This window comes from Ochotona princeps, chromosome 2 (genome assembly GCF_030435755.1).
Source record: "Ochotona princeps isolate mOchPri1 chromosome 2, mOchPri1.hap1, whole genome shotgun sequence".
Classification (NCBI taxonomy): domain Eukaryota; kingdom Metazoa; phylum Chordata; class Mammalia; order Lagomorpha; family Ochotonidae; genus Ochotona; species Ochotona princeps.
In genome coordinates this window covers 105635708-105658988 of record NC_080833.1, presented here as the reverse complement: position 1 = coordinate 105658988, position 23281 = coordinate 105635708, and the positions used below count along the sequence as shown (strand labels likewise).

General features: G+C 45.4%; 1 protein-coding gene across 4 annotated transcripts in view; it reads right to left on the bottom strand.

The window, feature by feature from the left end:
* GABPB2 (GA binding protein transcription factor subunit beta 2) overlaps positions 1–23281 on the bottom strand; it is a 38556-nt gene that overhangs the window by 11694 nt on the left and 3581 nt on the right. The window contains exons 2-6 of one of the 4 annotated variants that reach the window (XM_058660239.1): positions 18976–19100; positions 15750–15895; positions 13754–13921; positions 12996–13190; positions 9504–9654 (exon numbers count right to left, since the gene is read on the bottom strand). In XM_058660239.1, the coding sequence (XP_058516222.1) occupies positions 9504–9654; positions 12996–13190; positions 13754–13921; positions 15750–15857 (622 nt within the window). In that variant the 5' untranslated portion in view covers positions 15858–15895; positions 18976–19100. The remainder of the gene's footprint in view (positions 1–9503; positions 9655–12995; positions 13191–13753; positions 13922–15749; positions 15896–18975; positions 19101–23281) is intronic. The other 3 variants (XM_058660240.1, XM_058660238.1, XM_004588875.2) reach the window with 3 other exon arrangements.

The window sequence follows — 23281 nt, the reverse complement described above, 5'->3', positions numbered from 1 at the left end:
ACAGAGAGGAGGAGAGACAGAGAGGAAGATCTTCCGTTCGATGATTTACTCCCCAGGTGAGCCACAACGGCCGGTTCTGCGCCGATCCAAAGCTGGGAACCAGGAACCTCTTCCAGGTCTCCCACACGGGTGCAGGGTCCCAAAGCTTTGGGCCGTCCTCAACTGCTTTCCCAGGCCACAAGCAGGGAGCTGGATGGGAAGTGGAGCTGCCGGGATTAGAACCGGCGCCCATATGGGATCCCGGGGCGTTCAACATGAGGACTTTAGCCACTAGGCCACGCTGCCGGGCCCTATCAGTAGTTTTTAATAAATCTTTCATAAAATGAACTTCAGTTCCTCATTATTTCATCATAATTTCACATATAATTATTGTGCTGAACATAAATGTTTTTGCCTCTCAGCTCCGTATCTACCCTTCTTTGCCCTGCCTTGTGAATGCTGGAACTGGACATCATAAAAGATTTTTGCTTTAAGATTTATTTATTTGTAAGACAGAGTTACAGAAACAGACAGAAAGATACCTTTCATGTGCTGGTTCATTCTCCAAGTGGTAGCAACAGCCATGGCTGGACCTGTCTGAAGCTGGGAACCAGGAGCTTCTCCCAGACTTCGCAAAAGAGTACAAGGCCCCAACCACCTGTCTTCTGCTGCTTTCCCAGGCACAGCAGCAAAGAGCTGGACTGGAAGTGGAGCGGCCTGGACTGGAATCAGTATCCGTGGGGGATGCTGGCACTGCAAGAGGTAGTTCTGCCTGCCATACGGCGCTGGGCTCCCTTCCCCCGCAAAAAAAAAAAAAAAAAAAAAATCTAACCAGCTGGCATGGACTCAAGCTTTGTCAGTGGAGAAGAGCTGCTTCCTATACTGGCTATTCCTATATTCTTCAAAATCTTCCTTCTTCCTTAGTAGTAAACCCATTGACCCTAATACATAATTCTCTGTAAATTATACAGACAAACCATAAATTACAAACTTAACAAGTTTGGACGTGCTTGCCTGGCAGCACAGATACTGCCATCGGAGCCACACCAAGATTACACGGGCTCTGCACTGGATGGCACGCAGGTTTGGGAGGCCTTTCAGATTTTTCTCATTCTATAAGCAACAGGCTTCCTGTCCCTTCTCAGAGTTCTCTTCTTCAAATCATAATTGCCTGTAACAGTTGTGAAAACTGAAATAATTTATTTTTCAACAAAAAAATTGGAAAGCATATATACATAAATTAACATAAATTATACAAGTCACCATGTTCTTCTGGATAAGATTCTGAGTAGTGTACATTTTTTTTCCTAAATGTTTATTTATTTTCATCTACTTGAAGGCAGAACAGCATAGAGAGGGAGAAGGAAAAAAATTTTTTAAATTTATTTTTATTGAAAAGGCAGGTATACAGAGAGAAGGAGAGACCAAGAGGAAGATCTTCTGTCGGATGGTTCACTCAACAAGCGGCCGCAATGGTTGGAGCTGAGCTAATCCAAAGCCAGGAGCTTCTTCGAGGTCTCCTACACGGGTGCAGGGTCCCAAAGCTTAGGGCCATCCTCAACTGCTTTCCCAGGCCACAAGCAGGGAGCTGGATGGGAAGCGGAGCTGCCGGGATTAAAACCGGCATTCATTTGGGATCCTGGAGTGTTCAAGGCGAGGACCTTAACCATCACACTACCACGACGGCCCAAAATTAAAAAAAAAAAAAAAAAGATGTAGTAGAGGGCCTGGAAGGCTGGCTCAGTGGCTAAATTCTGCATTGCACATTAAAAGCAGTGGAGGATAGCCCAAAGCCTTAGGACACTGCTCCTTTGCTCCTGGCTTCGGACTGGCTCAGTTCCGGCCATTGCAGCCACTTTGGGAGTAAACCAACAGATGGAAGAACTTCTCTGTCTCTCCTTCTCTCTGTAAATTTGCCCTTGCAACTTAAAAAAAAAAAAAAAAAAAAACCTTAAAAAAAAGTCAGATATATATAGAGAGAGAGGAGAAGAGACAGAGAGGAAGATCTTCTGTCCGATGATTCACTCCCCAAGACACTACAATGGCTTGAGCCAGGAGCTCTTCTGGATCTCCCGCACTGGTGGCAGTCCTCCACTGCTTTACCACGTGACAAGCAGGGAGCTAGATGGGAACCGAGGCTGCCAGGATTAACACTGGTGCCCATATGGGATCCTGGCATGTTCAAGGCGAGAACTTTAGCCACTAGGCCACTGTGCTGGGCCAAAAATAAATAAATCTTAAGAGCAAAACAAACATTGTATCGGTGAAATGGGCAGCATTTCAGAACTATCCAAACCACTTGGACAGAACCTTTAGAATATGTACACATTGAGACTCTGGGTTGATATGAGGGGGTGGTTCCTCATCCCTGGGTACTGGGACATGTGGAAAGATATGGGTTGTTTCCCCCTTTGTCTCTCCCCTTTCCCCAGGAACAAGAAGAAGAAAGCAAATTTAGAAGCAATAACTTCACCCAGTTTTCCCTGAATCTCAATCCTTCCCATCCTGATCAACCATGTAATCATTATTTAAAAAAAATGCATTAAAAAAAAGCAAAACAAACAAACAAAAAAGGCATAGTAGAATGGGGTGGCTGGCATTATGGTATACCACATTAAGCAACAGCCTGCAATGCCAGCATGCCATATAGTTGCTGGTTCAAGCCCCAGCTGCTCTACTTTCATTTTGAATACTGTTTTCATAACTGACGGAGATGCATCCCATATGGGTCTCTGGGCTGGGGAGGGTAGAGGTATGGAGGAAGGTAAGTGCGAGCTAACTTGGGCAACTGCCTAGGTTGCCTTGTACCTAGACAAGTTAACACTGCTGGCAGAAAAGCAGCAACAGCTGGTAGGGACACCAGGCCTGGATAGTGCTGAATTTGTGTTAACTATACCAGTGTGTCAGAATATTTGCCTATTCTATTTATTTTTTAAGCTATATGGGAAGGTGAGGAACACTGAGAAGAGACATGCTCCTGGGATCCCCAGGTGGGGGTGCTGCAGATCGCCAGGAAAAGGGACTCTGCTCCTCTTCTGATCTAGTTCCCACTAGTCCTCCTGGGGGAGCAGTGAAAGATGACCCAGGTCTTCGACTTTCTGCATCTAAGACTTAGATTTACAGCCATCTGAGGAGTGAACTACCAGGTGTAAGATCTTACTGTTTCTCCCTCTCTATAATTCTGGTTTTCTTTTTTTTTTTTAAGATTTATTTCTTTTTATTACAAAGTCAGATATACAGAGAGGAGGAGAGACAGAGAGGAAGATCTTCCATCCGATGATTCACTCCCCAAGTGACTGCAATGGATGGTGCTGTGCCGATCCAAAGCCAGGAACCAGGAACCTCTTCCAGGTCTCCCACATGGGTGCAGGGTCTCCAGGTTTTGGGCCGTCTTCGACTGCTTTCCCAGGCCACAAGCAGGGAGCTGGATGGGAAGTGGAGCTGCCGGCATCAGAACTGGTGCCCATATGGGATCCCAGATTGTTCAAGGTGAGGACTTTATCCTCTAGGCCACACTGCTAGGTCCAATTCTGGTTTTCAAATAAAAAAGTCTTTAGATATAGAATGGGATACTCATACTCCATACTGGAGTTTCTAGGTTTGAGTCTCAACTCTGCTCCAACTCCAGATACCTGGGGACCCTGGCAGGTAGGTTGACAGTTCAAGTGGTTCGGTCCCGTGTGGGAAATTGGGATCGAGTTCTTGCTCCAATTGGAGAATGATTCAATTACAGTTCCGTTTTTCTCAAATAAATAATTTCCAAAACCTCAAATGAAGTGAAAAATAAGCAATTTTTAGCCATCAAAAAACAAACCTGTTATTGTGTTGTCATGGTTAAACCAAAAAATCTAAGCCCAGCATGATAGCCTAGTTACTAAAGTCCTCGCCTTGCATGCACTGTGATCCCTAATGGATGCTGCTTCGTGTCCCAGCTGATCCACTTCCCTTTCGGTGGCCTGCTTGTGCCCTGGGAAAGCAGTAGAAGAGGGCCCAAAGCCTTGGGACCCTGTTCCATGTGGCAAACCCAGAAGAAGTTCCTGGCTATTGGCTTTAGATTGGCTCAGCTTCAGCAGCTGCAATCACTTGGAGAGTGAATCAACAGGTGGAAGATCTGTTTGCTTCTCATTTTCTCTGTAAATTTGACCTTTCAATAAAAATAAATAAATGTATCTTTTAAAAAATTTGTAAGGCTGGATCTGGTGGGGTAGCCTAGTGGTCAATGTCCTCACCTTCCATGCACTGGGATCCCATATGAACACCAGTTCTAATCCTGGTGTACCACTTGTCATTTAGTTCCTTGCTTGTGGCCTGAGAAAGCAGTGGATGATGGCCCAAAGCCTTGGGGCTCTGTACCCGAGTGGGAGACCCGGAGGAGCTCCTGGTTCGTGGCTTCAGACTGGCTCAGTTGCAGTCACTGCGGCCGCCTGGGGAGTGAACCATTGGATGGAAGATCTTCCTCTCTGCCTCTCCTCCTCTCTGTATATTCACCTTTCCAATAAAAATAAATAAATCTTTCAAAAGAAAAAAACTAAAACTAAACTTCAAAGTAGATGAAAATTAGGGCCCAGCGGCGTGGCCTAGCAGCTAAAGTACTCACCTTGAACGCATCGGGATCCCATATGGCCACTGGTTCTAATCCCGGCAGCTCCACTTCCCATCCAGCTCCCTGCTTGTGGCCTGGGAAAGCAGTCGAGGATGGCCCTAAGCTTTGGGACCCTGCACCCGTGTGGGAGACCCGGAGGAGGTTCCAGAATTCCGGCTTTGGATCGGCACAGCACTGGCCATTTGCGCTCACTTGGGGAGTGAATCATAGGACGGAAGATCTTCCTCTCTGTCTCTCCTCTCTGTGTATCTGGCTTTGTAATCAAAATAAATAAATCTTAAAAACAAACAAACAAAAAAAACCAAAGTAGATTAAAATCAGGTAACCGCCAACTGAGGAAGCAGAACAGGCCTCAGGAGAACAGCACCCTGCTTTGCCACTGCGATCCCACTCTGAGGTTGCTCTTAGGTTGAAACACTCACAACTCACCCCATTTCCAAAACCAAAAGAGGAAAATTAGAAAATAACATCTGTGAGAAACCAAGTTAGTATTCAGGCATATACAGCTGAAACTGAAAAGGGACAATGCAAATTACGTCTTTGGACTTGTCCTAGTAGGCAGGTGTTTGGCCTAATGGCTATTACATCCTTGTATACTAGCTGCATAGATTTAATGTCCAGCTCTAGCTTTTAACTGCTTTTCTTTCTCTTGCTTTGCTTTAAAAATTTATTTTATATTTGGGCCTGGAGTATTAGCCTAGTGGCCGAAGTCCTCGCCTTGCATGCATCAGGATACCATATGGGCACCGATTCATTTCCCATCCAGCTCCCTGCTTGTGGTCTGAGAAAGCAGTCGAGGATGGCCCAAGGCCTTGGGACCCTGCACCTGTGTGGGAGACCTGGAGGAAGTTCCTGACTCCTGGCTCTGGATCGGCACAGAACCAGCCGTTGCGGTCACTTGGGGAGTGAATCATCAGATGGAAGATCTTCCCCTCTATCTCTCCTCTCTGTATATCTGACTTTGTAATAAAAGTAAATAAATCTTTGAAAAAAAACACAAATAAAAGAAAGGAGAAAACCTGTTAGGCAGATTCAAATTATGTCTTATTTCATTGGGTTAAAGGATTTTGTTTTCTGAAAAGATGCCTTGGCTTTTTGATTCTCATCATTCAGTAATATTTTTAAGAATTAATAGAAAAGGGCTCGGCGGCGTGGCCTAGTGGCTGAGGTCCTCGCCTTGATCCCATATGGCGGCTGGTTCTAATCCCGGCAGCTCCACTTCCTCTCTATCTCTCCTCCTCTCAGTATATCTGACTTTGTAAGAAAAATAAAGTAAATCTTTAAAAAAAAAAAAAAGAATTAATAGAAAATATCTTGATGTTAACATACCCATGGATTTTTTTAATAATCTGTTTTTCAAATGATTTTTTTCTACTATTTATGCAGAATTGTGAAATGCATTCTAAAGTCAAATATGAGTATCTGTGTGTTGATTAATAATAAGCCTGCTCTTTAAAATCAGATGAGTTAGGCTCTCATCTGGGCTCTGACACCTGCTGGGTGACTGTGTGTAGGTCACTAGGTCACTTAGTCTTTCAGGGTCTCGTTTTTACTGAGACTGTCCATTCTAAAACAGCTCATGTTTCTAAATCCCAATCTGAAAAGTTTCTTTAGTTTCTTTACTTAAGCCACATTCTGAATACATCTCAAAAATCAACTTTTTTTCAAGATTTATTATTTTTTTTAAAGATTTATTTACTTTATTACAAAGTCAGATATACAGAGAGGAGGAGAGACAGAGAGGAAGATCTTCCATCCGATGATTCACTCCCCAAGTGAGCCGCAACGGCTGGTTCTGTGCCGATCCAGAGCCAGGAGTCAGGAACTTCCTCCAGGTCTCCCACACAGGTGCAGGGTCCCAAGGCCTTGGGCCATCCTCGACTGCTTTCTCAGACCACAAGCAGGGAGCTGGATGGGAAGTGCAGCTGCTGGGACTAGAACCGGTGCCCATATGGGATCCCAGCAGGTTCAAGGCGAGGACTTTAGCCGCTAGGCCATGCCGCCGGGTCCTTATTCGTGTTTTTATTTAGGCAATTGGGCCAGACCTTGTTGGTGGCTTCACTGACAATATCACAACACCAGCACCCAAAATCACTGATAAAAGCCTTTTCCTTCTGAAAAACGACAGTACCCATACACATTTTACTGAAATTGTAGTTTAATATTATTACACTGAGAGCATTCTAATTCAAACTTTTTGTTCGTTTCTCTTTGCAAGTAATGTTAACACCTGCAAAAAAAAATTGTATTTATTGGACCCAGCACCGGTTTGTGTCCAGTAGTCCCGCTTCCCAGCCAGCTCCCTGCCTGTGGCCTGGAAATGCAGTCGAGGACGGCCCAAAGCCTTGGGACTCTGCATGCATATGAAAAACCTGGAAGAAGCTCCTGGCTCTTGTCTTCACATAGGTGCAGCTCTGGCCATTGTGGCCACTTGGGGATTGAATCATTGGACGGAAGATCTTCCTCTCTGTCTCTCCTCCTCTCTATATATCTGCCTTTTCAATAAAAATAAGTAAATCTTAAAATAATAATAATAATAATAATAATAAAACAAAATAAAATAAAGGTTTAGCAACATGGAGAAACAAAGAAAGAAGTATTTTCAATTGCCTGCACCACGCCAAAAAGAGGAACCCAAAACTACACCTGCTTCTCTCATGTGGGTGGTAGGATCCCCAGTACTTGAACCATCTGCTGCCTCCCAGAATGCATGAGTAGAAAGCTGGATCAGAATTAGATCACCCAGGACGCAAATTGGCATGCTGATATGGACGGGATGTCCCAAGTGGTGGCTTAACACATTCTGCCACAACATCCACCTATAAGCTATACTTTTTAATTGTTCCAGTGAAAACAATCTTTTTAAAGATTTATTTATTTTTATTACATAGTCAGATATACAGAGAGGAGAGACAGAGAGGAAGATCTTCCGTCCTATGATTCACTCCCCAAGTGAGCTGCCACGGCCGGTGCTGCGCCAATCCGAAGCCGGGAACCTGGAACCTCTTCCGGTCTCCCACATGGGTGCAGGTTCCCAAATCTTTGGGCCGTCCTCGACTGCTTTCCCAGGCCACAAGCAGGGAGCTGGATGGGAAGTGGAGCTGCCGGGATTAGAACCGGCACCTATATGGGGTCCCGACGTGTTCAAGGCGAGGACTTTAGCTGCTAGGCCATGCTGCCGGGCCCGAAAACAATTTTTAAAAGACGTTTGATAGGCTATAAAGTCAAGGTCACCATTGCCCCCTTGTGGGCATTTCAAGGTCAGCCTTCACTGAGAAAGTCCATTTTCATTTAGTAGCTACTGTTGAACTCTGACTATAAAGCAGAAACCGAAATACAAATTCTCAGTCTCAAAACAACGCCACAAAGTAGGCTACTAAAAATGATTTATCAATTATTTTAAAGGGAGAACTGCAATGCCAAAGCAGAGTTAGAGGGAGAGAAAGAGCTGTCCACTGGTTTACTCCTCCAATGGCCACAATGGCCAGAGCTGAGTTGATCCGAAGTCAAGAGCAGGAGTGTCTTCTGGGTCTCCCATGTGGGTGCAAGGTCCCAAGGCACTGGACTGTCCTCTACTGCTTTCCCAGGCTATAAGCAGGCAGCTGGATGAGAGGTGGAGCAGCCAGGATATAAACCGGTGCCTGTCACACGCAAGGCGAGATTTGGCTACTGAGCCATTGTGCTGGACCCATAATTAGACTCATAAAAAAGTAGTTTTCCCAATGTCAAGCAGCTATTTAGTCAGTAAGCAGTATTTGAGGGCTAGTGTGTGGTGCAAAGTTAAGCTGTTGCTTGCAATGCTAGCATGTTCTATGGGAGAGTCAGTACAAGGCCTGGCTGTTCCATTGCTAACCCAGCTTCCTGCTAGTACTTGGGAAGGCAGTAGAATATGAACTGAGTGCTTAGACCCCTGACACCCATATGGGAGACAAGGATAAGAGTTCCTGACTTTGAGCTAGCCCAAAGACAGAGAGAGGTCCTAACTGCTGACCTGCTCCTTTGATGCCCAAAACACCCAGGCCAAAATCAAGATCCAAGAACTCTATCCAGGCGTTTCACAAAGGTGGTAGGGACCAACTATCTGAACTGCTCAACTATCTGAACTGTTTCAGAAGGGGTGGGGAATATCTTATCTGCCAAGGGCCACTTGGATAGTCATAACATCATCTGTGGGCCTAAGTTATCAACTTAAAAATAAGCCTGATACAGATTTATTCAATTTTGAACCCTACTTGTGACTGCCTTGGTCGGACAAGACCGAATGATTCTGTAAGCTTTCTTTATACACCCCATTGGCTAGTTGTTCCCCACCCAGGACCAGTGTTGTGACTCAACTGGCTAATCCTCTACCTCCAAGTACCTGTATCTTATATGGATGCCAGTTCGTATTCTAGCTGTTCCATTTCCCACTCAGCTCCCTGCTTACGGCCTGAGAAAGCAGTAGAGGATAGTGCAAAGCCTTGGGACCTTGTCCCTGTGTGAGAGACCCAGAAGCAGCTCTGGTTCCTGGCTTGGATGGGCTGAGCTCCGGATGTGTGGCCACTTAGGGAGTGAACCAGCAGACAAAAGATCTTTGTATCTCCTCTCTGGAAATCTGCCTTTCCGATAAAAATTTTAAAAATCTTTAAAAAAAACTTTTTAAACCAATTATGAATACTATACTGAGACACTGATATTTTGAGGTCAGGAATAATGCTTTAATATAATAATCTATAGAAATTGTTAAAAACAATTATTCCCTTATAATTTCCATGTTTAATTTCTTCCCCAGAATAAGTGCCTTGACTTTAAAATCTTGCAAATCTTCTGTTTGGGGACTATTTCAATACGACAGTAGGTTTTAGGATATCTTTGCATCTCTAGAAAACCTGGAGGCCTGTGCATTAAGCAGAAAATAAATGCCGTGTTACTAAAACATTACCTGAGGTTGCTTTGCTGTTGTTTGATGAAACCAAGCTGGCAAGATTAACAACCTCCCCTGATGTGAAGATGAACGGAGCTGCCACGGTCACAGGGTTAGTCATGGGGTTTCCTCTCTCCGAATCAGGGTTCACCTGATTCTGCATTGCTTCCTACCAAACGAGGCAGGATATTCCAGTCAGTACACTTACCAGACTTAGTGACACAGTTACTGAACAACATCAAGCTTCCTTCCTCCCCCATGCCCTATCATGTGGAACTGGCACACAGTGTCCCAGGGAGCTTACAGTTCTCCTTAAGAGGACTATTGCTTTATTACATTTTCCCCCCAGAGCAGGACAACAGAGAGGTTAGTTTGCTTTCCCAAGTTTGTTTGTATCTGAGAAGAGCAAAGGTATATTATTTGCAAAAGCTTCTAGGAATTCACTTTTATTTATTTATTTAGTTTTAAATTTGAGAATGAGGTAGTTGACATCAATAGTCTAAAAAGTTATTTCCAGCACTAATACACTGTGATCTCTTGTCTGCAATTCAGCATGCTAGCACGGTATCCCCACAGAGAACCCACAGGGAATACTACTCTCGAGACTTCACTCAAGTACTTGTTCCATAAGGAAATTCCTAAGAGAATATATAACGAGCAGATAGATGAATGCCAGATTCTAAATTCTAGTTCTACTTGCTGTACTTTCTCAATTTTGGTGAAAAGATGCTTATCTTTATTTATGTTTTTGGAAGCAGTTTTCTACAAATATGACCAGATCCTACAAAGTTCATTTATGAATACGTTCTAAACAAAGAACTGAAGGTCAAAGATGAGAACTGAAGGTCAAAGAACCATATGGGAGGAAAAAGAGTTAGAGGGCTGGAGCCAGCACAATGGCTCAACTGGATAACCTGGGCACAGGTTTGTATTCCCATCCAGTTTACTACTTGTGGGCTGGGAAAGCAGTGGAGGATGGCCTAAACCCTTGGGAGGCTGCACCATGTGGCAGATCAGGAAGAAGCTCCTGGTTTCAGATCAGCTCAGCTCTGGCCATTTGGGGAGTGAACCAGTACATGGAAGATGTTACTCTCTGTAAATCTGCCTTCCCAATGAAAAAAATAAATAAATCTTTAAAAAGAAAAAGAACTAGAAAGCTGAACATACAGCAGAGATGGCTATTTTTCATCTATACAATCATCCTTTTGATGAACTTCTACCAAAACATGATCCATCTCTCGAGTCCTCTCAAATTCCTTCTTGAATCTGTACCTTTTTCTATCTTCCACTATCACTGCCTTGAGTCAATCCCTCATTGACTCTTGCCTGGCCTAATGAAAATAAAGCATTAGCATTCAGCACTGAGTGTTCTCTGTCTCTTCTTTTTGTAAACAATCGTCACTTCTGAAAGAATATCATCTTAACAATCTACTATTTTAAAGGTTCTACCGGATTCCCATGGCCCACATTATAATGTAAACTGCTTTGTCTACCATGACTGCCCTACATTCATTCGCATTTGCCATCCCTAAACTATACTTTCTCTGCACATTCTCTAGTTACATATTTATTTTCTTAACACTCTCATCCCTTTCACACTAACCTTTGATTTCTTTTTCAAACCTAGAATATAATTTTCTCATTTTGCCCTCAAAAGTTAGTTCAGATTTCATATATACTTTAAGCTTCTTTCATTTATTCAAAACTCAGAGTAAAAGAGAGAGAGAATTTCTACCCACAGGTTTGCCTCCCAAATGCCTGCAACTGTTGGGGCTAGGTAAAACCCAAACTAGGGTCCCAGAACTCCACCCTGTTCACACGACGGTAATAGGGACCCAAGCCCTTGTCTCTCATCTGCTGCACTCCCAGGTGCATTAGCAGGAAGCTGGATCAAAAGTACAGCAGCTGGGACTCAAATAAGCACTCTGATATGGGATGCTGCTATCACAAGCCATGGTTTAACCTGCTATGCCACAATATTGGTCCCTTCAACATCATTACATTAATACTCTCCATTTTTGTATCCTTGTAATACTTGCTGGATAGACTGACCTCATAGTATTATTATACCTTTTCCTTTGTTTCTTTCCTTGAGATTTTATCTATTTGAAAGGTAGAATTAGAAAGGGAGAGAGAGAGAGAAAGAGCTCTTCCATTGACTGGTTCAATACCCAAATGGCTCCAACAGGCTGAAGCCAGAAGCCGGGAGCATATTCCAGGTCTTCCACTAGGGTACAATGGTCCCAACAACTTGGGCTATCCCTGTTGCTTTCCCAGGTGCATTAGCAAGGAGCTGAATCTGAAGTGGAGCAAATGGGACTCAAACTTGCACCCACATGGGATGCCAGCACTGCAGATGGCAGCTTAACTTGCAGTGCCACATTGTCAACCCCCCTAATACCTCATTTCTTGTTTTTACTTTAATAAATTGTGAACATTCCCTGGCCTGGGCTATGCCCTCTTCAATTTATGTGTTTTCTATCCTTTTGTTCCTTAATACACAAGTGCTAGCTTAAGAAATTAATGGAGAAGGGGCTGGTGGCTGGTCCTGCCAGTTAGCTGCTGTTTGTGAAGTCAGCATCCCATATTGGAGTGCCAGTGTTCAATCTTAGCTGTTCTGCTTCCAATCCACCTCCCTAATGCACCGGAAAAGCACTTGGGCTCTTGCCACGCAAGTGGGAAGCCTGGATGGATTTCTGAGCTCCTGCTTTTAGTCTGACCCAGACTGACTGTTGCAGCCACTTGGACAGTGAACCAGTGGATGGAAGATCAAGCTCTCTTTTTGTAAAGAAAATAATAAATGAAATCATTACAGCTAACTTTAAACTCTAAGACGACTTCCTTACCAGTAAACATTCTTTAAAGGGAGATGACTTCTTTACCACTGTCTCCCATCAGCTAATGCACATTCAGAAAACACAAAGAGACTCTGAATATTGCCCCAAGTTGGATCAGAAAAGGAAATTTTTGGACTTGGTATCATAGCTCAGTGGCTAGATCCTTATCTTGTATACACTGGGATCTCATATGGGCACCAATTCATGTCCTGGCTGTTCCACTTCCCATCCAGCTCCCTGCCTGTGACCTGGGAAGGCAGCAGGGATAAAAGCCTTGGGACCCTGCACCCATGTGGGAGACCCAGAAAAAGCTCCTGGCTTCATATTGGCTCAGTTCTGGCCATTAGGGCTACTTGGGGAGCAAACCAGTGGATGGAAGGTCTTTCTCTTTGTAAATCTGCCTTTCCAATAAAAATAAATAAACTTAAAAAAAATTTTTTTTCATGGGAAAAAAATTCTAAAGACAAATGATGTTTCTGTGCTGGTTGTAGCACTGTTCTTCCACCACCATGGTTTTATAGAGTGTAGCAACTTTTTTTGGACACCAGTGATACTGACTCACAAGATTCAGATGTGTTACAAATATTACTTCAACAAAATAGCAAAATAGTTTTTACTCAATATCTAATTTTTCATTTCAAGTACATTCTAGGAAGTATAAACAGAACCACACCTGGAGGATAACCAAAATCTCGGCGTTGTCCTTCTCTAACGCTATGTCAAAGGCGGATTTATCAAACTTGCTGAATGCATGCACATCAGCTCCGTATTTGATAAGTAACTCGACCACATCTCGATGGTGGTGCTCTGTGGCCCAATGCAGAGCTGTCATCTTCAGCATGTCCTTGGCATTCACATCTGCACCATTCTGGCAGAAAAAAGCAATTTGTCAACAGACACTAGTTACAGCAGCACAGGTGCAAGATCCCACCACCAAATACAGAGGATTTCCGTACCGATTACACACACTTAAATTTAGATCACATTTAAGGAATATGAAAAGAAAAAAACACTTGCTCAAAATCTCCTGAATGCTGACAGACTAATACTCTCAATGAGTAGGTCTCCTAAGGACATCATCGGGAAATGGTAACAGATGGGATAGGAGGAAGGAAAGAACAGATTTTTTTGTTGCATGTATAACAGACAGCTGAGTGCCTGAAAAAACAAGCGTAAGTGCAGAGACCACCTGCAGAAAAGGAATGAAGGGAAAACCAACAAGTCTATTTAGCTCTTTAAAAATTAGACAACAAACTCTTCATGGTCATAATATCTCTTAAAAGAAACGCAACTCAATGTTATAAACTTAGTATCTTCAATTTAATCCTAATTGACCAAGTTTTCTTCCATTCATTTAAGAAAGAAAACAAGGAAGTGGGTGTTCAGATTTTGTTTTTAAACAACAAAGTTCTGCTACTGTCCTTGTTTTACCCTAACAAGCAGTTCCACGATGTGTGCATGTCCATCGGCCGCAGCCATGTGCAAGGGGGTCCTGTCCACTTTGGTCCGGGCATCCCTGCTTACGCCCGCTCGAAGCAGCACTTCTGCTGTGGAATAATGACCGTACTGGGCTGCAAGGTGGAGGGGTGATGTTCCAAGCTGTGGGAAAATAATACTTATTGAATACCCACTGTGTACAGAGGCCCAGATGATTCTTGGGTATACATGAGTGAGAGGTGAACTGTACGGTTCCTGCCTCTGGAGAGAAACTGTAGTTAGGCAGGCAGGACTGATGAAACGATTTACTTTAAAAATTAACAATGGCAATGAACAACAACAACAACAACAAAATACACCACCAATGAAATAACTGCAAAGTAGAATGGCTTTAAGTCAATCAGGATAGATTCCCTAAAGGACAAGCTTTTACACTAGGCTTAGAACCTGGCTAAAAAAGAAAGAATCCAAAAACACATTCTGTGTCAGGGAAAAGAGAAGGGAAGGTAGGTTCAAAGCAATTAGAAAAGGACAGAATAAAAAACTGTGTGTGGTATTTGAGATGCAAAGTTCACTGGCTGGAACACAAGTTTGTTGCCACAGTGAAGCAGAGCAAAAACACAGAGAAGGCAACAAACGCGTAGCGGTGACCAGCCTGTCAAGAGTGGAAAAGCACATCTGTGTCGCATCTCAGGGTGGAGCTTCGGAGTTATCTCTCAGCACCCACTTTGGCCACACAGCTATTCCTTTGTTACATCCTTTAGAAAAACAAAAGAAAAAAGAAAGAAAGAAAGAAAGAAAAGCAAGCTTGTCTGTTCTTTTCCTCTATTCCCCTGCTATCTAGTGGGATTTGATGCACACGGCTCCTCTTAGGTCTATTTACAGAAAGGCTAACCTCCTGGGCCCAGCGGCGTGGCCTAGCGGCTAAAGTCCTCGCCTTGAACGCGCCGAGATCCCATATGGGCGCCGGTTCTAATCCTGGCAGCTCCACTTTCCATCCAGCTCCCTGCTTGTGGCCTGGGAAAGCAGTCAAGGACGGCCCAATGCATTGGGACCCTGCAACCGCATGGGAGACCTGGAAGAGGTTCCTGGTTCCCGGCATCGGATCGGCGCGCACCGGCCCGTTGCGGCTCACTTGGAAAGTGAATCATCGAATGGAAGATCTTCCTCTCTGTCTCTCCTCTTCTCTGTATATCTGACTTTCCAATAAAAATAAATTTTTAAAAAAATAAAAAAAGAAAGGCTAACCTCCTGAAGTTCCCTCTTCTTCCCTATGAAGTGCTAAGAACTGGTTGGTGTTTGAAATTATGAATTAATCACATCCGAACAGAGGTCACTCACTGATCAAAACTGTTAAAATGAGGCAATGCTTATGGAAATCTGTGACTGCTTTCAAAACCACATTACAACTTAAACCTGGAATTTTTGAAGTTCTCTGGTCTCCTAGAGGGTTGTCTATACTCCATAAATGGAAGCTTCCTCTTCCCTGCCTTTTAAGAGTGGTAAAGGAAACAAACATATACACTCTTCCTTGTCAGCCAGAACACACTAGACAAAAGAAACAAGGAGTTTATTAGTTTGGAAATACACTCTTATGACACTGATTTTGGTTAATGTCTGGATAATTACAGAAGCCTGCAACCCAAATAGACTCTAGAGAGAATTAAGCCTTTATAAAATATCCTTAAAACATTACGGAAATACAAAATACTTTCCAATTGCCACCTAGATATCCGCAGGAGACTCTGAATTTGGAAGAAGAAAGCCACTAACTCAGATGAGACCCGTAAAACTTTTAAAGGGCTAATAAGGTAGAAAAGAAGAAAAAATGATTCTTTCATGATTCATAAGGCTAAAGATTGCATTTTCATGCCAATGTGTGAAATTTGCCACTCTCAAACAGTCTACAATAGTGTGCTTAATCTTTAAAAAAAGGACTGGTAACGGCATATTATCTTAAAAAATGAAGAGATCTTTCTGCCAAGCTTACCCAGTCTGTGGTGAACGGAGCTCCATTTGCCATCAATGTTCTCACTTCATCATCTTGGCCTTTTCTGGCTGCTTCTAGCAACCTCTTCCCCAAGTCCACGAGAGACATCTTTACTCATAGGAACAAAAGTCCTCAGGGAGCTGTAACTTAAACACAAGGAAAGATGCCTGTAACACAGGTTTAAGTTTCTTGTGTACTTGAATATATTTGATACATGTGAACTAGGCTGACAGGTCACATGCAATCAGATGCTTGGGAACGTCTCCCCTAACGGATGGTTCCTGCACTTTCAATCTCCAGAAAAAAACATTCTGGAAATACATGTAACATACTATTACCTTTCTAGATTAGAAGATTGATAAAAACAGCATGTCACTGGCTTAAAATGACCAGGAGCAGACCATTACTTTGAGGAACCCGTACAAAGTAATTAAACACGCACCTGGTTTTCAAAGAGCAAGGAGGCCACCTATGGCTGCTTGACAGAAATAAATGGGAGCCTTTACAAACCACCACCGTGTGGAGGTTCGCAAGTCTCTGGATGGCAGAACAAAGCAGGACAAATCAAGATGTCTAAGTCAAACTCCATCTGTTAATATTTCCTTTTCTTTTTTTAAAGATTCATTTATTTTATTTTTTTTTAAAGATTTATTTTATTTTTATTACAAAGTCAGATATACTGAGAGGAAGAGAGACAGAGAGGAAGTGGAGCCACTGGGATTAGAACCAGCGGCCATATGGGATCAAGGCGAGGACCTTAGCCACTAGGCCACGCTGCCAAGCCCAAGATTCATTTATTTTTATTGGAAAGTTAGATATAGAGAGGAAAATCTTCCATCAGCTTATTCACTCCCCAAGTGGCTTCAATGGTTGGAGCTGAGCCGATCTGAAGCCAACAGTCAGGAGTTTCTTCCGGGTCTCCCATGAGGTGCAGGGTCCCAAGGCCTTGGGCCGTCCTCGACTGCTTTCTCAGGCCACAGGCAGGGAGCTGGATGGGAAGTGGGGCTGCTAGGATTAGAATTGGTGCCCATATGGGACCCTGGCGCATGGAAGGCGAGGACTTTACCCACTAGGCTACAGAGCCAGGCCATAACCTTTCTTTTAAAACTTCTGATTATATCCTGTTTATGGCCTGGGAAAGCAGAGGAGGATGGCTTAAGTCCTTGGTTCCTTGCACCCACATAAGAGATCCAGAAGAAGCTCCTGGCTTCGGGTTTGCTCAGCTCCAGCCGTTGTGGTCATCTGGCTAGTTAATCAGGGATGGATGGAAGATCTTTCTCTCTTTCTAATAAAAACACAATAAATATTTTTAAAAATCTTCTGATCGGGCTCGGCAGCGTGGCCTAGTGGCTAAGGTCCTCGCCTTGATCCCATATGGCCGCTGGTTCTAATCCCGGCAGCTCCACTTCCTCTCTCTCTCCTCCTCTCAGTATATCTGACTTTGTAATAAAAATAAAATAAATCTTTAAAGAAAAATCTTCTGATCACAATGTACTCATAAATACTGGTAAAACTTGAAGGACAAGGCCCGGCCCAGTAGCTCGGTGGCTGAAGTCCCCACTCTGAATGCACTGGGATCCCATATGGGAAATGGTTCAAACCACGGAGGCCCTGCTTCTCATCCAGCTCCTTGCTTGAAGCCTGGGAGGGCAGTGGAGAATGACTCAAGGTTTTGGGACCCTGCACTAGGAGGAGACTCCGGGCTCCTGGCTTCGGATCAGAGCAGCTCTGGCCATTGCGGCCGCTTGGGGAGTGAGTGAATCAGTGGACCAAGGATCCTCCTTTCTGTATATCTGACTTTGCAATAAAAAAACAAATGAATCTGGGACCGGTGGCGTGGCCTAGTGGCTTAAGTCCTCACCCTGAACGCACTGGGATCCCAATTGGGCACCGGTTCTAATCCCCGCAGTCCCACTTCCCATCCAGCTCCCTGCTTGTGGCCTGGGAAAGCAGCTGAGGACAGCCCAAAGCCTTGAGACCCTGCATATGTGTGGGAGACCCGGAAGAGATTCCTGGTTCCTGCCTCCGGATTGGTGCAGCACTGGCCGTTGCAGTCATTAGGGGAGTGAATCATCGGACAGAAGATCTTCTTCTCTGTCTCTCCTCCTCTCTGTATATCTGACTTTCCAATAAAAATAAATAAATCTTAAAAAAAACTTTGGGGGCCCAGCACAGTCGCCTAGCAGCTAAAGTCCTAGCCTTGAACGCACCAGGATCCCATAAGAGCGCCAATTCTAATCCCAGCAGCTCCAATTCCCATCCAGCTCCCTGCTTGTGGCCTGGGAAAGTAGCCGGGGACAGCCCAAATGTAGGAAACCAATGTAGGAAACCCGTAAAGAAGTTCCTGGCTCCTGGCTTTGGATCGGCGCAGCACCAGCCATTGTGGGTACTTGGGGAGTGAATCATCGGATGGAAGATCTTCCTGTCTCTTCTCTCTGTATATCTGACTTTGCAATAAAAATAAATAAATCTTAAAAAAGGGCCCGGCGGCGTGGCCTTGCGGCTAAAGTCCTCGCCTTGCACGCACCGGGATCCCATATGGGCACCGGTTCTAATCCCGGCAGCTCCACTTCCCATCCAGCTCCCTGCTTGTAGCCTGGGAAAGCAGTCGAGGACGGCCCAAAGCTTTGGGAGCCTGCACCCACGTGGGAAACCCGAAGAGGTTCCTGGTTCCCGGCTTCGGATCGGCGCAGCACCGGCCCGTTGCGGCTCACTTGGGGAGTGAAACATCGGATGGAAGATCTTCCTCTCTGTCTCTCCTCCTCTCTGTATATCCGGCTTTCCAATAATAATAAAATCTTTAAAAAAAAAAAAATCTTAAAAAAGAAAAAAAAATTTTGAAAGACAGCAAGCCTCTACTGATCAGAAACTAATCTGCATAAGCCAGCTGAACAAAAACTATATTCCCAAGACAGCGTTGCAGAGCAACAGGCAAAGCTGCTTTTTGCCACACCTGCATCCCATTTTGGATTGCCCATGTGGATAGAGATCCTGGCTCCTGGCTTCAGCCTGGCTCAGACCTTCAGGAAACGAAACAAATGAAGACAACCTCCCTACAAAATAAACGAACAAATCTTAAAAAATAAACAACAGGGGTGAGAGGGAGAGAAGAAAAGGAAGGAAGGGAATAACATTATGTTGTCCAAACTGTAAAAACAAATCACATTGATTCTGTTGGAAACTAATTAAAGGGCCTGGCGTGGTAGCCTAGTGGATAAATCCTCACCTTGCATGCATCAGGATCCCATTTGGGCACAGGTTCATGTCCCGGCTATTCCACCTCCCATCCAGCTCTCTCCTTGTGGCATGGGAAAGTAGTAGAGGACGGCCCAAAGCCTTGGAACTCTGTACCTGCATGGGAGACCAGAAAGAAGCTCCTGGCTCCTGGCTTTGGATTGGCTCAGCTCCGGCCATTGTGGCCACTATGGTTTGAACCAGCAGATGAAAGATCTTTCTCTCTCTCCTCCTTTCTGTATGTCTGCCTTTCCAATATAAATAAATATATCTATATTTAAAAAACTAATTACAGGGCCCGGCAGCATAGCCTAGAGGCTAAAGTCCTCACCCTGAACACGCTGGGATCCCATATGGGCGCCGGTTCTAATCCCGGCAGCTCCACTTTCCATCCAGCTCCCTGCCTGTGGCCTGGGAAAGCAGTTGAGGACGGCCCAAAGCTTTGGGACCCTGCACCCACACGGGAGACCCGGAGGAGGAAGTTCCTGGTTCCTGGCTTCAGATCGGCACAGCACCAGCCGCTGCGCTCACTTGGGGAGTGAATCATCGGATGGAAGATCTTCCTCTCTGACTCTCCTCCTCTCTGTATATCTGACTTTCCAATGAAAATAAATAAATCTTTAAAAATTTCCCCTGAACTTGGCCCAAAACCCAAGGGCATGTATGAGACCTGGGTCTGGGAGAGGACCAAGTGGAGGAACTTGGGAAACTCCCCTGGCAAGTCATAACTCCCACTGGTGAACATGTGGTCCAGACCTGGGGGTCGGACAAGCGGGGCAAAGTAGCTCCAACGGCTGGCCAATGTGTGAATTGGTAATGGAACGGGATGTACTGGGCAGGACTGAGCAAACCTTAGCCCACAAGCAAAACTAGAAACCAGTATGGAGCACAGGTCATGCCGAGCTAGGCTTTTGCACCTACTGGTCTAAGTGAGTCAGGGATGCTAAGCCACAGTGTCTAAGGCAGGGGTTGGGACAGGTGAGGGGCTGAACCAAGCTGAGTCAGAGCAACCACTGGCATGTGTGTGATCTATGGCTGGGAAAAGGCCCGGCTGGGGAGCTAAGGGGACTCCCTAACTGTGTTGAGGTTCCCACCAAGAGGCGCGTGGGCTGGAATGGGGGCTGTGTTCTGATCAGGATATGGTTGTAGTCTCCCTTGGCACAAGTGTGGACTGGGACTGGACGCACCAAGGCGGGCCAGACTCCAACACCTTCTGGTGTTATGGAGGCCCAGGGTAAATGTGGGATGGATTAGGCTAGGTCTCAACCCCTACTGAGCCATGTGTGAGCCGTATGTGGGTATGGATGAGCCATGGCTGGGCTGAAACATCCAACAGTAAGAACCAGTTTGGGTTGAAGGCCAGTTAGGAAAAACCACTGTTCCTGCTAGGACAGGAGGTGAACTGAGTAGGGCTGGCTCATGGCATACACGAAATCTGGTATGCACGAAATCTGGTATGCACGAAATCTGGCATTGGAAAGGTTCTGATGGAGGAGCCTGGGCAACTCCTCTGGCAGGACACAGACCCAGCAGTAAGTGCAAGAGGCATGATAGGAAACAGCCCAGGACAGGCCGTGGTAAGTTTCCCACTGGCATACATTTGGCATGGGTCAGGGGCAGACCAGGCTGAATCAGTTCACGTCATCCACTGGCAAATCTGAGCACCAGGACAGAGTCTGGGTCGAGTCAGGTTCAGTCGCAACAAAAACCAGTGCACAATATGGAATGCCAAGGTGAGGTTGCTTGTACCGGATGTGACCGCAGCGCCCAACCAGCACGCATGAGAACCAGGAAGGGAGGGGGCGGAGCCGGCAGGGGAAATATGGGGGGCGGGGTTCCCTTGCTGGACAGCTACTCCCACTGAAACGTGAGCTGGGATGGGGGTAGAACAGATTAGGCATGACTACAGCACCTGTGCGCCTCATGTGGACTTAATCAGGGAAAAGCCAGGCTAGGCTGATTATTCCTACTGATATAAACAACAAAATTAGAGTGGGTGAGAGTTGTTTGGGCTTAGCCGTAGCATCAGCTGGCAAAATCTGGCACTGGGGGCTAATTCTTTTTTTTTTTTAAGATTTATTTTTTTTCACTACAAAGTCAGATATACAGAGAGGAGGAGAAACAGAGAGGAAGATCCTCCGTCCTATGATTCACTCCCCAAGTGACCACAACGGACGGTGCTGCGCCGATCCAAAGCCGGGAACCAGGAACCTCCTCCGGGTCTCCCGTGTGGGTGCAGGGTCCCAAAGCTTTGGGCCATCCTTGACTGCTTTCCCAGGACACAAGCAGGGAGCTGGATGAGAAGCGGAGCCGCCCATATGCAATTCCGGAGGGTTCAAGGCAAGGACTTCAGCTGCCAGGCCATGCTGCCGGGCCCCTGGGGGCTAATTCTGACAAGTCAAACCACAGAACCACCTGGAGAGTGCATAATCCTGGAGTGGGAGAGGCCTGGGAAGGAGTGGGCTCCTCCCTCTTGGGTTACCACTCCCACGGGAGGGCACGAAAACTAGGACAGGGGCTGGGGTGGCTAGACAGAGAGGTACCCAACATCTGTGAGGGCTGGATAGTGGAGCTGGTTAGATGGAACTAAGCTTCAAGTACAAGAGCCGAATGGCATGTGGGACAGATTGGACTAGTCTGCTACACATACTGGCAAACCAGGGCAGGGGGCGGGCCTGGTAGGGGTTATTGTGGGTCGCTCTGACTAGGCTGCAGCTCCAACTGGTTTACATGAGGGCCGAGTATGTGCTGGGCAGAACCAGGCTGGACTGCAACACCCATTGGTTCCAGTGGAAGTCGGGACTGAAAACAGAACCAACCAGCAATTGCAACCACCAGCTGATTGGGGCGATGGACTGTGCTGGGCCCTGTACTTGCTAGTACATACAAGAATCTGGTCTTGGGCCCGGCAGTGTGGCCTAGCGGCTTGAGTCCTCGCCTTGAGTGCGCCAGGACCCCATATGGGCGCCGGTTCTAATCCCGGCAGCTCCACTTCCCATCCAGCTCCCTGCTTGTGGCCTGGGAATGCAGTCGAGGACGACCCAAAGCTTTGGGACCCTGCACCTGTGTGGGAGACCTGGAACAGGTTCCTGGTTCCCGGCTTCGGATTGGTGCAGCACCGGCCGCTGCGGCTCACTTGGGGAGTGAATCATCGGACGGAAGATCTTCCTCTCTATCTCTCCTCCTCTCTGTATATCCGACTTTGTAATGAATATAAATAAATCTTAAAAAAAAAAAATCTGTTCTGGGAACACCTCAAAGTTTCTTTTGGAATCTCCCCAATCGAAAGCCTGGACTCAGAACCCTAACCAAGAAAAGACAGCAGACAGAACAAGTCAATCAACTACCTCAGCTATATGTTGGCAGTGAAAAACTGGGCAAACAGAGACTCTAAGATGGACTATGTCAATCAGTGGAATCCTCAATGACCTCATCGTGCTTGGAGTGGCAAGACTGGCAATGATTCATAACTGATGAACTAACAAAACCACTTGAGCAAAAATCTCGGAGCATGCCCTACATCCGGGACCTGGGGTGGGTAGGAGACTGGGTGGGGCTTCTCCCTCAATATCCCCCTTTAGATCATATACATGAAGAAAACAATATGGAAATAATAGTCTTACCCACTTTCCTGTAGCCCTTGAACCTTTTTACCCTAATTAACTATGTGAAGATTGTAAAAAATATATTAAAAAATGGAAAAGAAAAAAAACTAATTAAAATTAACATTAAAATTTAAAAAACAAAAAGTGTACAAAACCAGCTCCATGGTGCAGTTTAATAATGGAATGTGCGTTTTAACTCCAAGCTGTTCAACTTCCAATCCATTTCAGAAAGCAGCAGGGGGGTCAGGTGTTGTGGAATTGCACGATACGTTGCCATCTGCGTTGTTGGCATCCGATATGGACACTGGTTTGAGACCTGGCTGCTTAACTTCTGCGTTTAGAAAAGCAGTAAAGGATGCTCCAAGTGCTTGAGATCTCACACTCTCATGGGAGATACTCCTGCAACCCTACTATAGTACCTGCTGCTGTGTGTGAGGGCTGGGTCTGTGGCTGATCAGCCTGGAGGTCAAAATGACCAGGCAGCTGCATTTATCGGTATGTGCAATGGCTGTGCATTAGCTGATGTGGAAGACGGATTGAACCTGACTTGCGCTAGCTGGAGCACACCAGAGTCAACCCTGAGAACTTGCCAGGTGAGGTATTTTAACAAACTCCCCAACTAGATAGCTGGACTCCAATCCCAGCCTCAGAGAAAACGACAAGATATGTGATCCAACCTTGGGTATACATATC